Below are 15,094 nucleotides of genomic sequence, written 5' to 3' on the forward strand. Positions count from 1 at the left end.
ATACATCAGATATTCTGGATCCWGAAATTTTCTTTTTTTTCTTTTTTTTTCTTTTTTTTTTCTTGCCGTCTCTGAATCTGAATAACATAGTTGCAGGTGCTGTTTGCACCGCAGGGGGCCAAGGTACAGTCACCCCTGTGACAGTGACTTCAAACGGCAGCCAAAAAATAAATGACAGTAACTTCAAACAGCGGGGAACCAGTGACTGCCGTCCAGTGAAGCTGAGGCAGTGCAAATAATTTGTGTGTGAAATAAAACAAATTCCGGCTCCCCGAGTATCTTTTGCTGTAAAATATAAACTAGCTGACACTTGAGATTTTTTTCAGAGAGGTTTTCCTAACACATTTTTAAAGAATATTCTGCATATATGGGTTKCTTTGGGCTTTTCACTTCTCTTCAAAAGCCTCAGCACCATAGATAAATGTCTCTGGGCACCAGGTCTGATACTCTGAGACATAAATGAGGTGGGTGACTTTTTGGTAGCCACACAGCAAGGAAAAAAAAAAAATAACAGAAGGCAGAGAGAGACTTGAGAATTTCTGGTAAAGCTCAGTAGTTCTAGCTTGTGCAACAAGAAAATGGTATGAGAAAAAGAGATCTAGCATTCTAGCATGAGCAACTGTATCGTAATCTTCAGAAATTAAGTAGAGATTAATTATTAACATAATTCATTTTGGGCAATAGATTTTAAAATAATTCTTACTAGAAGCAGAGCATCATTGCTGAATTTAAGGTTGGGCTTTTGTGAAGAGCTGCTGCTTAGAAAGGATTTTGTAAAGGGTCGAATATCCTTATAGAGGTGTTTGTAGTAAACTATTTTTTAATTAAATCCTTAATTAAAATCCTTAATTACACTGAGTATCACTTTCCTTTCTGCATTTCTTCACTGACTTCAGTCATGTTCAACAGGAGGGTGATAGAAGTGAGCCACAGTTTTATTGCAGAGGCTTTATTTCTTTCTGAGACTTAGTGTTAGCTTGCTCGAGTTTTCTGCCTGAAAGCGTGCATTTAGAACAAAAGCTCAAAGCAGTTTCTCAATGCAGTTTATTTTAAAGCCGTTCAGTCATTGTTGTCTGCAAGTTCTGTTGCTGTAGTGATATCTAAAAGATGACATGGACCTTGCCCCAGAGAACTGTTTTTCTAAAGAACATCCCCTGCAATATTAATGCAGCAGGATGACTTAGGGTAGGAATTCTTTTATTCTCCTCCTTTTGATCTCCCTGTGTTTGAAATGCAGAAGTTATTAACTTTTCATGGCAGAACCGTGAGCATCGGAAAACAGGGGCACGCAAGCGCTGGCGGGGACCCCGGGGCTTCTGGGTTGGGCGCAATAAGCCAGCGCCGCTGGCGTGCAGGTGACACTAATCCACTTTGTGGCTTTGTGCTTTCTGTCTTGCAGCCTCCCGGCGTTCCCGACTACCCTCCGTCCGATGGGTACGCATTCAGTAACACCGCTTACAAAAGAGGGCCTCTGCTGGACCAAGGGGCCGCTGTTGCCGCCTTTAAGCAAACTGTTAGCCGGCACGTAGATAGGTAACACGGAGTCCACGCCGTCCGTAGTGCTGTGGATAACTGTCCCGACTCGCTGCTGTTGGGGTGGAGGTGTCTGTCATTGCCTCTGGTTGTGTCRTTATTTCTGTAAGGAGGCGGTTCTGCTTTGCAGTGGGTGTTTTGCTGTTGCTTCTCGAAGGCACGTCTTTAAGACTCTCTTAGTGTGTCCTGTGTAGTAGCACCCTGTTTATGTGTGCCCTGTAAATTGATGCTTTTGTCAAAAATGATGCGGTGGGATTTCAGCCTATCAACCTGAATCAGAGCACTGGATCCTCTTGTTTGCGTTTAAATTTTATTTCTACTTKTTTTCATCTTTTTGTGAGGTATGCTTTGCTCTTTATGGAACTACAAAGCGTTACAAATCTACTCCAAGATTCRTCTGTCATCGTTCTGAACGATTGCTTGATTTGTGTAGCTGCTCACTTACTGCTCCTTGGTGCTCTGCTTTTTCTTTTCTGGGCTGGTGCATAAACATCCACTTTCTGAATAGTAACTGATCATTCCTTCTGCTCTTTTCCAAATGTTTAGTTGCACAAAATGCTCTGAAATGTTTGCATAGCAACCAGAGTCTTTTTGCACATCCGCTTTCATCCCCTCCATCTTAGCCTAAATCCAGATAGCTTAAGAGGATCGAATGCACTGATCCTTGCAGTTTCAGCCTTGTGTGTATGGAGAATTTATATCAGGGCAAGCTGTGGGAGTAAATCCGTAAAGCAGGGCTGGCATTACTCCCCTGTGCCAAACGGTATTCCTTACACACCATATGAACTGTATGTTTAGTTTAAGTGCCATGGAAGATGTTTAAGCTAAGTTTTGGGGATGAGATTGTTGGCTTTAAAAAAACAAAARCAAACACAAAAGCACTGCTGTAACTCTATTGCTGAAAACCTTTAACACATCTAAGTCTGAGCAATGTGCCAGAAGGTTCTTTTGTTAATCTGCATGCAAACAAGCTCCCCCATCGCATGCAGGACAGATACTTGATTCTTTTTCTGATATTTGGTTTTATTCTTAATAACAGCAACAGCAGTAGTAGTCATCTCTGATCTTTTTCTCAWACTTGTTTACTCTTTGGGTTCTTCTCCCAGGACCACTCAGCTTGCAGTCTGGATGATCTCTTCTAGAGCTTCCTTTTCCTTTCTCTTTTATCTGTAAYGGGATAAGGCCTGTTTTGTCCTCTCAGTGTAAAGAGTTTTCCATGCGAGTGCTCTTGCCTCCCTTTCAGGTTAGAGAAGGGGACTCGCTGCCTTGAGCTGCAGATAGTATCAGTGTATCTGGCTGCATCTGAATTAGTCATTCAAGCCTCCTTTGTAGTGGGTGAAGAGAATGAGTGTTTCTAAGAGCRGTTCGTATGAGCTGGAGTTAGTCTTTTGAAAGACGTGAAAGGAGAGGTGCTGCAGTGGTGCCGATTTCTCATCACTGGCTACAGGAGGGAGTCGAGATGGCTAGTGCCGATGAAAACACCTGCAGCATGTGGTTATCTCCCAGCTGTTCAATGCTACTCAAACATTCTCGTTTGTAAATTGGCTCTTGAGACATATAGTATGTGCCTGGTAGGAGCTCATTATGGGACAAAACTATTAATATTAATATGCCGTAAGTAACTTCAATTTAAAGATAAGTGTTAAAGCAACTGCGAAGAAGCAGGTGGTAGGGTAGGTTTGGGGGAGGGAGGAATACAAGCTGACCTTTTCAGCCATTTCAGCTGCTTTCCGACTTTCTGTTTAATCACTGGGAACTTCAGTGAGCTGAGTTCCAGCATATCAGGACCTAGAGCAAGACATGCTTTCCTCAGGCAGCTTGAACTATCAGGACCTTATACTTCCAGTGCATTATTAGGGTTCACCTGGGGCTCCTGTGTTCAACGCTTCCTSTGATGCCAAGCAATATAGTCTGAGTGCAATTCTTCAGCAAGCTGCGCTGTGTCAAAATGATATGCRGTGTGGTTTATTTTCGTGCTGTCATTTGTGAAAGAGGACCCTGGAAGGCCCTATAATCCACTAGATTCCCATTTGATGTGCACAGGAAAGCAGAGAGTTGCAATTACAATGTACCGATAGACAAAAAGGAAGCACAACAGAGGATGGATGGAGGGAAATGTTGAAAATATTTCTGCCCSAAGAAAACTGTTTGGCTCATTAGGCTGAACTTGAAGAATTGCAGTCCCTTCAAAACATGCAGTTACAGGCCTGCCTACGTTCTGGAGATGTTACCATTGATTGCAACAGAGTTGGGTAAAACTGAACCGTAAGCATTTTTTGTCAATTCTGGCTGAGTTACACTTCTTGGAGGGAACAGCACGGTTAGCCGTAGGCAAGGCTGGAAGACGCAGTCAGTCCATTTCCAAGYACTGACTTTGGAAAGGGAGCTTAGCAGTAAAAGTAGCTTCAGAGATACATTAGTAATCATATGCCTAAAACAGTGAGAAAACTCTTCAAAACTGTATAAATTTTGAGTGGGTGGCTGAAAAATTGGGATTACTCACCTGCCTTTCAACCTCATCACGTTCTGCAGGCAGCAGTTCAACTCATATTTTTCATTCTCTCTTTAAATGCTTTCAGCGCTTTGTCTTTTTTTCAAAATGATACATTTTCGATCTGAATATGACTGTTCCTTTATTCTGCTCTCCAAGTCAAGTGAGACAGTTCTCCACAGCCACGCAATAGCTAGGTAACCCCTGGAAAGCCCACRTGTGTCGCAGAGCCTGCAGTCACCCTGTGAACATCAGCGGTCGGATGCATTTGTACCTCTGTCCTGTGATGTTGTATGCAGCTTTTCATGTCATTGTTTGTTTAATCTTTTCATTATCCTTTTTTTTTTAACTTTACTATATGATATGAATTTGCAATAGGTGAATAATGGTCCTCTTTCTTTTAGATACTTTTTGAGGGAGGAGGGGGGTTTCTGACCTTGAAGTGGTAGTACATCAAAGCAGATAATAGCTTTTCACCCAGACAGTGTGGGTTTGAACAAATCTGAACAGATCTTTCCTCAAAGAAACRGAAAGCTACTGAGGTATACTTTATTCTCTAATGAACCCTGTTCTTAACTACCTAGAAGTTATTTTTCATTTTTAACTAATGTAACAACTCAAGGCTGTTGGTGTTTATGGTATCTTTGGTCAATTAGGAGAACTGACCTAAATGTTTTTTTAATTAGCAGTTTAATTCTATTAGACTAAATAAGTTATTCATTTATTATGTGTTCTGAAATTTAATTTATGATAGAGGCTATAAATGTAATTTAATTCAAAGCACAAGATAGTTTGTACAAAAATCCGATCTCAGTATATTCATTTGCTTTTATGGCAACTTAACACAGTCCTCTATAGGAAAACACACTAAACCTACTATAAGTATTTATCTTTATACAATGGCATCTGCTAATCCAAGTTGTTATACATACTGCAAGTGGTGAGCCAATGAAGATCACCCAGTTTTTGAGGTACATGTAACTCAGCTGCTTTTTTACCATTTTTTTTTCTTTGAAACTTAATCATTGTATTGTGACTATACCAGTTTTATAGCAACGTGATGTTATGGTGGCTTTTTTGTTTAAGTGTTTTGCAGATGAGGGCATKTTGTCGTTGTTTTCTTTTGCTTGAATGCCTCACTGAAAAATAGTCTAATCTTTGCTTTACAGAAACTATGAAGCACACAGTAAAGCACAGCCCAAGAAATATGCCAAATGCAAGTATGAGTTTATGGCAAGAAACAACAGTGAGCTTTCTGTCATGAAGGATGAGATTGTGGAGGTAATTCTTTTGCAAAGAAAAAACAAAATTTCTAGTGCTTCTTAAAGCTGAGGATATCTTCCCAGTAGGCAGTGTGGCTGTCCCAAATGATAGGGATGTGTTGGTCCAATTTATCTTCATTAATATGGAAARCTCAATTAATTTCTGTTGCATTATAGGCAAGATAAAGAGAGATTCTGTGCAGACTTACGACTCGTTGCTGTATACAGTGTGTTGTCCACATTATAAATATATTTGTGTGTTCTTCTGTCTTCTCCAGCGTTGCTTTTCAAAGCATCATTTGATAGTATCTAAATAGCTCYGTGTGCCATCTGTGTATGTGCAGGGCATAATGAAAGGCTGTCCTTTCCTGGAAGGACTGGTAACTTGAGAGCTGGAGAAGAGTAAGAGGGAGGCAGCAGCAAAGAGAGAAAATGCTTTGTATAAGATTGCACTGCAGGTAGTCAGAGATCAGACTTCTGCTAGCCAGCCTCTACCAGCCCCTCATTTACGCAGAAGTGGTCTGTCCGCAAATGCATGCCTTCCTAGAGCGGTGCCTTTCTCTACATTTGTAGTTAGGTTTTCTGGCAGTCAGCAGTAGACAGATTGTCAAGATGCTACCATCAGCTTTGCACAAGTGTTTCTATTCTTGTTTCCCTTGTTGTCCATGCGTGAGCTGACCTGTCTGAGTTCAAATGAGTTTATTMAATGCTTTTCTTTAAAATCCTTTCTTTAGAGCCACGTTTTGAAAAGTGCAGCACTACAGTGTACAATTAGCTATGGTGATAATCAAGGAAGCCTACAGTGGTTCCTTAGAGGCATCTGTGTAAGATCTGTCAGCAAACATGAAACCTGGCAAAATTACAGTTTTGTTTCTGTGATGTACAGGGCTGGCAGGAGAAAAGTAGGAAAAATACAAAACTAACTTGCCAAATTGTTTCAGATTCTGGATGATAGGAAGCAGTGGTGGAAGGTTCAGAATAAAAGCGGCAGTGCAGGCTTCGTGCCAAACAACATTTTGGACCCACTGAGAAATCAAGAAGGTGGTCCAGGATGGTCAGAACCTGCATATACTCGCACCATCCAGGTACGTCTGCTCCTTAGGAGCAAAACTTTCTTTTGAAGTGCGTGTGCATGTGTTCTGAAGAAGGAAAGAGATTCACAACAAAGCTTTAAAAAACCCTGCCTGTTCTACTGATGTATCAGAAGATACTTATTTATTTATTTATTTATTACAGGCTGAAGTTGATTTCTGTATTGCATAGAGTATAACATGAGAGTAAAGTTGACAGAAATATAATAAAATCTTTTTTTTTTCTGCTTGTTTGCTGAGGGGTATTAATTTTCATCCTAATGGAAGTTTGTGCATTTATTTCAATTGCAAATATCCTTTGTGGATTGATAGCTGTTGATGCCAAAGAAGGAGTTTGAATTATTTAAGGTAGGGTCATCTTTGTTTCTTCTAGGAGAGTGAACATGAGCTTTTCTTTTCTCTTTCTACCTTTATGTGTGTCTCTATCTTAGTCTTGAATTTATTTACTTACTGTAATTTTGGAGTTGTGAGAAATTAGATGTCTTTGCTATTAAGTGCACAAAGCTGTTCCTGTGCATCAACAGCAATCTAGGCATCTGGCCTAATTTTCATGTTGTGATACAGTATTTTTGTTATTTCTTGTATATGTAGAAAAGAATTATAGGGTGAAATACTAAAAGCGAGCAAACAAGAAAGAACAGACAAAAAGACTTACTTCGGTGCACCTATCAATCTGAGTAAGGATTTGCATGATACAGTTGCGGTGTGCGTTTTTGCGCTGCCTTTGAGGGCTGGAGGCTCGTAAAGGAGCAAGGCAAACACGTTTGGATTAAGCAGAAGTTCCAGGCCTGCTTCTGATTCAGACTTTCAGCCCGCATACAAGCCAAACCTCTGTTGAAACTTGAAATTTAATTTCATTTAATTTAACCTAACATTCACCCCTTGTGCCGAAGCCCTCTAGCTGATGACTGAAAGACTAGAAATACCATGGTGRTGGTAACTGTGTCTACTGTAGAGTCATCTAAAAGTCCCAACTGAAYGTGTCACTGTGTCAGATGCTGTATGCACAGCTAACATGAAAATGCAGCTTTTGCAGTATTCCCAGCCTTTCCAGGGATACGAAAGCATCTCGAGAAACAGGTCTTAGGGTAYTTCTGGCCCAGTACTTTGATGGACCTCTCTCGAGTTTGATGGGTTTTGAATCAGACTGTTTCTGAGTTTTTCCTATCCCTAAATGTTTGCCAAATAACATTTTCACTCTTTCTAAATTGATTCTGGTTTTCAATTTGTGTGTGAAATGAAGTGTGTATCTAGGGAGYTTTTCAAATCCTCATTTAAAGATCTAACTTTTTTTTTTYTTTAAGTGCATGTAATTTTGTGTGTTTGAAATTTACCRAGGAATATTGAGCAGACTGAGAATGGCGTGAGTAGAGTATTTTGTAATGCACTGGAGGTTCAGAAGTCTTCCATATGGAATAATTATGTGACATGGGAAATAATAAAATCCTCATTTTCACAAAGGGTTCTCCACAGACCTATGAAATTTGGGGCAGAGAATGACATTTAAGATAATCTGTTTCTTTTCCCTCTGACAGGTTGTTCCTACAGTCCATTGCGTAGTTCCTTCGTAGTTTTAACTGTATTTAAATATGTGCTTGAAATACWGTGAAACTATTTAGCAACACAATGAATTACACAGGATAAAGGGAGTCTTTACCAAGGCATGCGTCAGAAATGTTGTTGTTAACTTTATGGTGACTTGTCATAAATTTAGGACTCCTGAGTGTGCTTATTTCTCTCTTCCTCTGCAATAGGCACGTGGGTTTTTTGGGTCCTGTTTGCCTAATGGTCTTTATTTTCATCAGAATGCTATTAGACAGTGCTGCTATCTTGGTGAGAAAGGAGACATGGAAGGGATCTCTGCCTAACTCTGCCCAAGGTCCAAGAGGAGAACGTGTGGTAGAGCAGGACAGGGAAGCAATTCCCATCAGTGCCTCTGCGAAACACTGAGCAGAAGCAGGGTCTCTGCGCACGGTGCTGCACGGGTTTCTGCTAGTCTCTTAAGYTGGCTTTTGTTATAGCTGTGAAGCATTTGAGGTCTTTCAAAGTAGTCTGTCAGCTGTGGTGAGAACTCTGGTCCTCTTTATGCTGCAGATTTATATTTATGTACAARGTTAGTGTATTTCTTTACGGACTACTGGTAGTGACTGGTAGGTGACAAAAACGTGTTCTCAGGTTATGAAGGATTAAGGATTGCACTGAAACATTGCTTTTTCATTCRAGTATTCTACAGACTGACAGTCTTTTTCTGAGGGATAGAGGTCCAGTTATCACAATCATTCTCATAAGAGCAGAGTTTATTTTAGTCTGGCTCTGTGCCTTCTGCTAGTGACCTCTGAGTCTGCAGACTGAATTAAATTTTGATTTTTCTCTCAATCCTATTCAGGATCCAGGTCCTAATAGTTGCTTCAAAGCATAGAGTTGTCTGAGATGATACTTGCAGGAATATTACAAGCAATATGGTGGTTATTTCATCGTTTTTGTGAGACCAAGGCGGTAATATTGCCTTTCTGCTGGTCAGGAGAAAGACACTTGAATTAGTTCCCATAAAACAATATTCTTAATCATTTAATACTTCTGTACATTTAGTAGAGCATTTGGATGCTTGCTGATATCTTCAACTACTGCTAATTATCAGTTACCAAAGTGTCCTGTGGTGTTGGCCATTTTGGTCTACCTTTTTTCATGAAACAGCGGTGGAACTTCACCACCCATTGCACATGAATATGAACAGCTTCTCAAGTACTTTAGTATCTTTGTATGTACAATATGCCCAGTGGACCTAGAGAACAATTAATAAATGTATTTCCTGCTTACTGTGCATTTTACTAACTCTTTTTTTACTACCTTTTTAAAAGGAAAACTGAAAAATATAGTAAGAATAGAGGTGTGTATCTTTAAGGGCATGATAATTAATCTCATGACACCCTTTGTGAAGTGAGGCAGGTATTTTATCAATGATATATATGAAATACTGCGGCACAGAGAGCAAAGCCAAATGCAGTACATTAGTCTTATTAAAAAAAAATAAGAAATAAAAAAAAATAAAAAAAGAGAAAAATGTGACTGTACACAGCAGTGTGATAGTACATCTAAGGGCATGATGCAGTCTTAGGTAGAAAATAGGGCTGAGGTGCTTTTGGTGTCAGAGCGAGTGAGGTCTGTGTCAATGCCCAAGGTCTCTCCCAAAGTCTGAGTCATGTCCACGCAGTGACTCTGGAGATCTGGGCACGGCATTGCTTAGTGCTGATGAACCGTCAGTCATCAAAAGTATAACCGTGGATGTTTGTGTGGAAATCACTAGTTTTCGTTCATAGGCCTATCTTAATTCATCTAACTACTTAAATTATTTTTAAAGTCTTTTTCCTTCATTATTTTATTGTGAATTCTTGTTACTTATTTCTAAAGTTGTTGCAACAGAACACACTTTTTTTTTTTTTTTTTTATGATATGTAAGCAACAAGACAAAATTCTCCACCTCATTTTGGACAAGTATCCTTTGCCTTCTTTGGCAATCTACTGTCAAAACCTTTCCATCAAGTCTCTTTATTTAGCAGTTCTCTTAAAATATCTCTCTGTGGGTAGCGGTTTCCCCTCAAGCAAAGCATTTGTGCCCAAACTTAGTTCTGAGTGTCATACTCATCTTTTGCCAGCTAGTTTCTTTCCTGCTGATCATGAAGTGTCTGGTAATGAAGAGATGTAGTTGCCAGGTGCTCGGTTTGTAGAGGCCAAAGAGATGTCATAAATTTTGACCATGAGCCAGTATCTGTTTTACTTCCTTTCATATTAAATGTTTTTTAAAGTTGCCATCAAACCAAAACTTTTTGATTTTTTAAAGTGATTTTTCTATCCAATTCAACATTGATCCAGTCCCAAATTGTGAGATGGCATTTATTATACAGAAGGGCCATTGAATATCTGTAAAAAGGACTTGATTAATGATAAGAATTAAATGTTCCCAGTTTACTCACTAAAAAATATATTTTGTAAGAAATGGGGACTCATGCTATCTAATAGCAATTTGAGTAATTAAGTTCTGTTTAAATTTTTTGTCTGTTTCTTCTCTTTTAAGGTACTTCTTGCTTTCTGGCCTGCTGTTGTGATAGCACTGTTTTTTTCAGAAGTAACTGGCTGCCTGTGAGGTAGAAAGACCCATGCATATCAAAAGGGCTAGGTTTGATGACACTAATCATCATCACACGCAGCCTTTCTCCGTGCCTGGTGCTGCGGGATTGGGGTTCATAAATCAGAGTAAAAGATACATTCCTTACACCTTGCAAAGTGCAAAGTTAGGTGCCTTGCAGTGGGATTTTAATAGGCACCTGGCTGGCTGCAGGTAATAGCTGAGCCCACCAAAGGAACCTCTGGCGAGAGACCTCCCTTGAAATTTTCTCTCCCAGTCTTGGGTACTTTGTTGTCCCTTTTGGTTATAGACAAACAATTGGTTCACTCTTATCTCTTAAAAAAATAGCCAAAGGAGGTAGGTGCATGTTCCAGATCAGAGAGCCTGGCAAGTCTCAAGAAAACACCCAAAGCACAGCGCTGCTGCCAAAGCCAAGGCTGAATGCTCTGCAGCAACCCTCTTAGTGACATTCTGTCCTGTGCAAACAGCGACATGATGTTCAGAAGGAGAAAAAAGTAGGAAGCTCTGTGTCTGCATCAGCTTAATGAGAGCGTTTCCTAGCACTAATTCTAATTATGGTTAATATCTAATGACTCTTTAATGTTCAGTCTGTATTTTCCAGCATATGTGTCTTTGACAGCATATATACCTTGTTTCTGGGATATATTTAAAAAATGTTGTTCTCAATTTTTCTGCAATGATCAAGAGTTTAGGGTTGATACTCATCACTGTTGTTGAGACTCATAATCTTACTTACGTAAAAGTAGCTCAAGTCATACAGTATCTTGCTTTTTGACAAAATATAACATGAAGCATGTTGAAAAAGACTGCTGAAACCTCACTTTTTTATGTGGAATGCAACATGTTTCTGGTCAAGAAAAGAAAAAATCTAATACTAGAAAGCTTCTCTGATATATTCAGATTTTTAATAAGCGTATATCATCACTGTTCCAAATAATTTAATAGATTTGTTCTGATTTCCATAAGCTACAATTTGGCCTATTATTTAATAAATAAATGAATAAATAAATAAAAATAAGAGGGGGAGAAAATAAACAAGGAATGTTCATCATTCTGGCAGCAGTCAGCAAAATACCAGGTACATGTCTGTCAGCAGTGCCCCTTTACATCATTTTATTAGTCAGCTTTTTTTAGCTCACATGTAAGTGCTTTTTAAGATAAAAAATTGCTGATTTGATTTTTAATATTGTACAGTTGCAAGTGTTCCTTACATTTATCTTAGGATTTGTATCTCTTTTCAAGCATTTTTTCTGTTTTTGTCTTTTTACACCTGTTTCTAAGTTTTTAGTCTGTTTGGATAGGTGCTTTGAAAAGAGCTTGTTGTTTGAATGGTATCACTTATACATGTTGGGATAATCAGTGTTTCGCTAAAGGAAGAAAAAGGAGAGAACTCATTATGCGAGTTGCTTAGAGAGTAAGAACAAGAGGTAATTATTATCACTGATGCTGTTTTGTTTTTTAAATTGCTACAGTGTATGAAACTTCAGGAGTGATGTATGGGACAGTTATTTTTAACTTTTTAACAATACTATTTGATATGTTTACTCCATTTTTCTCATAGCAATTGCTGGGAGAGCTTTCAGAGGTAACAAAATTGCTGTTCTGATACTGAACCTCAAAAATGAGTCTTTTGGGCTGTGTGGTTATGCAGTTACAAAATGGCCAAGTGCATGTTTGCTTTGTTTGTAGAAATGAGCAGAAGCGCCTGGAAGAAGGTGTGGATGTCATCAAAACATCTGGAGTTCAAAAAAAAAAAAAAAGGAAAAAATAAATTATAAGTTGATTCTAATGTGTAATCGGCCTCTGTGCAAAAAACTTCTACAAAATTTGAAGCATATTTCAATTCGGTTTCATCTGTAAATGTAGAATTTAAGTGAGACTTCCTTTTTTATTTTCACTGCAACTCACAGCAGGTCATTTTGATCAGGCTTGTGGTTGCAGTGCAACAGTTCACCAGTTGCATTAGTAGCATCAATTAAGAGCTACACGTAGTGTTTAGCTGTCTCTTTTACTGAACTGCGATTGCAGTGATATGCAGTGGATGCCTTGCTTTGTAATGGATCATCTCTACCATAAAAAGAGCACTGCTTTTTCCTTGCATGTCATTTAAGAAAGTCTGGGGCAGGGGCACATATGACAGTACATTGTGGGGATAATGATCCAGAATTTTTGAATCTGTGAACAAGATAAAGTTATTTCTGAATATCAGTATGAGATTTTACTACCTATGAAGGAATTAAATTCATTAACTTGGTTTTGGACATATAATGGTACATCTATACATTATAAATTATGTATGATCACTATATACCTACTAGGATGCTCAGTTTCCTCCAAAGGACAGATTTCTTGAATATGCATTATTCTGTCTGTTCTCTTTTATGTTCTGCATTATGCATTTTTGGCATTTGACATTTTAAAAAGGAATTATTGTCTTGTCATCATAGTAGTAGTAAATCATATGATTTTTTAAAAATCTCTCCACAATGTACTGCAGAAGCTGAGCACAAAATAATTGAGATTAATGTTTTTAAACAACTCAACTCAAGAAAAAAAAGAAATAAAGAGGTTTAACAGGGAAGAATATTGTAGGACTATATGTGTGCTTGAATCACTACCATTTAAATTAAATAGAAAATTCATGGAAACAAAGGATGTTTGTCTTAGAGTTAATTGGTTGGCCGTAGAACCTGATCGGATAAATTTTCCACTGGTGTAGCTCAGTGCAGCTTGGCTGTCATGGCCCCAGTTTGCATTAACAACAAAACGCCTAGTGTTCCTTCTCCTCCTACCAGTTAGACTTAGCAATTTGGAGATTTCTCTGTAAGGGCGGTTGCTGATGTTTAATGAAAGCTTGATAGTTGTCAGGGCAGTGATGTGCTGCTCAGGTTCTAACATATGGCTCCTACAAATATTTTCCTACTTAATCTGTCGTAAACCCTATACCTCCAAGGAAATAGGGAAGTGTATCTCAGGAAGGAGGAATGAGTCTGGGGAATGTACTCATCTATTTTCTTACYAAAGTAAGCAGACTTCTCATAACCCAGAAATGAGGTATCACTACTGAGCAAACAGGCTTTAATATTAAACTTTAGAGCTATGTTAGTTTGAAACTGCAGGGAGGGAGCCCTGTTAAAATACTGAGATGTACACTTTGAACTGTTTGAAAGAAAAGAGTGGTACTGATTGCTTGTGAGCTTCTGGGCTTGTCCATCTCTGCAACCCCTTTGGGATAAGGTATGCCTTTTTGCTGTAATTGATACCATTCTAAAGGCAAATAAGGAGAGAGGAAAACATTCCTCAAAATTACTCCTGAGATACCTGGTGTGTGACTTCTGCCACAGTTGGTTATYAATAGCGAGATAACATCCACATTTTTGCAACACAGATTTTGTAAAGAGGGGAAAAAAACAACTATCCTAAGTATTGTGGAGTTCTGTGATTTTTTTTAATTGGTTTGTTACRTTGCTCTGGCTTTTAATGGTCACACAAACAGTTGAAATGTCACAACTGAATCGGTAGGAGGAACAGGAACTTTTTACACAATGTCCGCARCTCAAGAAATAATGAGTAACCCCAATCTCAGTGATATTCATAAATTAAAGCATTAGTCAGGCTTAGGTGTGGCTGAATATATTTGTTTTCACTATTTTTTCTCTAACGTCTATAATACATGTGTTTTTATGCTGATAAACTCCAACAATTCAAAAATTCCGGAAGCTGTTTAAAAGTGCCAGCCAGCAGAAGTTCTGAGTTTAAAAACACTTTCATTTATAGAAATCATTGTCCGGAAGAAAGAAGTAAGTTGCAGGTAATCTGATTATTGTGAATTCTGAGAGATCAAGTTTTAAAGCTCTTATCTGGCGAGAAAGGTGTCTTTCTGGAATAAATGAGATGAGTTGGTGCARAGAATCCAAGCGTTTTCTGCAAAAACCTGAATTCCCCTGGCTTCTCGTCCAAGCTGTCTTRTTGAACCAAGTCTCCCTGGGCCTTTTCAGAAACAGAGGATGGACCAYGTTGCGAAACAGCCCGACCCGGTTCCCGCTACGCCTTCGCCGCCTCCAACGCCCGCTCCCGTCCCCGTGCCCGTCCCGCTGCCTCCCACCGCACCAGCGCCGATACCCGTTCCCGTCCCCAAAGCCCCAACAGCCGTCAGCCGCCAGAGCAGCACCTCGAGCGACAGCGGTGGCGGCAGCGTCGCACGGGACACCCAGAGGCACAAGCAGCTGCCTGTGGATCGTAAGTTTGCCCAAGACGCAAGGAAAAAAAAAWTTTTTCTCCTGTTCCTGTGTGTTCTGGTTAATCTTTAAAATCGTGTGTTTCAGATAAATATTTAGGAAACGTTTGGCTTTCAGCCTGAGTCTAAATTATACGCTTTCTGCATATAAAGTRTTCTGACCCTCTGTAATCATCGAGGTGAGCGAAGGCAAGAGGCTCCTACGAGTACTTGTCCCAGTTCCAAAACAGAAGCTCATCCTCTCCCTTTATGACTTAGGATTTTTAATCAGTGATACCAAATGTGGTAAATACCCGTGCTGATATTCTGCCTAATGTACATGCTCCTCCTGGGCTC

General features: G+C 39.3%; 1 protein-coding gene across 6 annotated transcripts in view; it reads left to right on the forward strand.

Moving 5' to 3' along the window:
- EPS8 (EGFR pathway substrate 8, signaling adaptor) overlaps nt 1-15,094 on the forward strand; it is a 139,168-nt gene that overhangs the window by 111,807 nt on the left and 12,267 nt on the right. For 5 of the 6 annotated variants that reach the window (XM_085324170.1, XM_085324172.1, XM_085324173.1 and 2 more), the window contains 4 exons: nt 1,400-1,533; nt 5,194-5,305; nt 6,228-6,371; nt 14,520-14,760. In XM_085324170.1, coding sequence (XP_085180296.1) covers nt 1,400-1,533; nt 5,194-5,305; nt 6,228-6,371; nt 14,520-14,760 — 631 coding nt within the window. The remainder of the gene's footprint in view (nt 1-1,399; nt 1,534-5,193; nt 5,306-6,227; nt 6,372-14,519; nt 14,761-15,094) is intronic. The other variant, XM_085324176.1, reaches the window with a different exon arrangement.

Source organism: Rhea americana, unplaced genomic scaffold (assembly GCF_003343005.1).
Source record: "Rhea americana isolate MKP2758 unplaced genomic scaffold, rheAme1 scaffold_9, whole genome shotgun sequence".
In the NCBI taxonomy this organism is placed as follows: Eukaryota; Metazoa; Chordata; class Aves; order Rheiformes; family Rheidae; genus Rhea; species Rhea americana.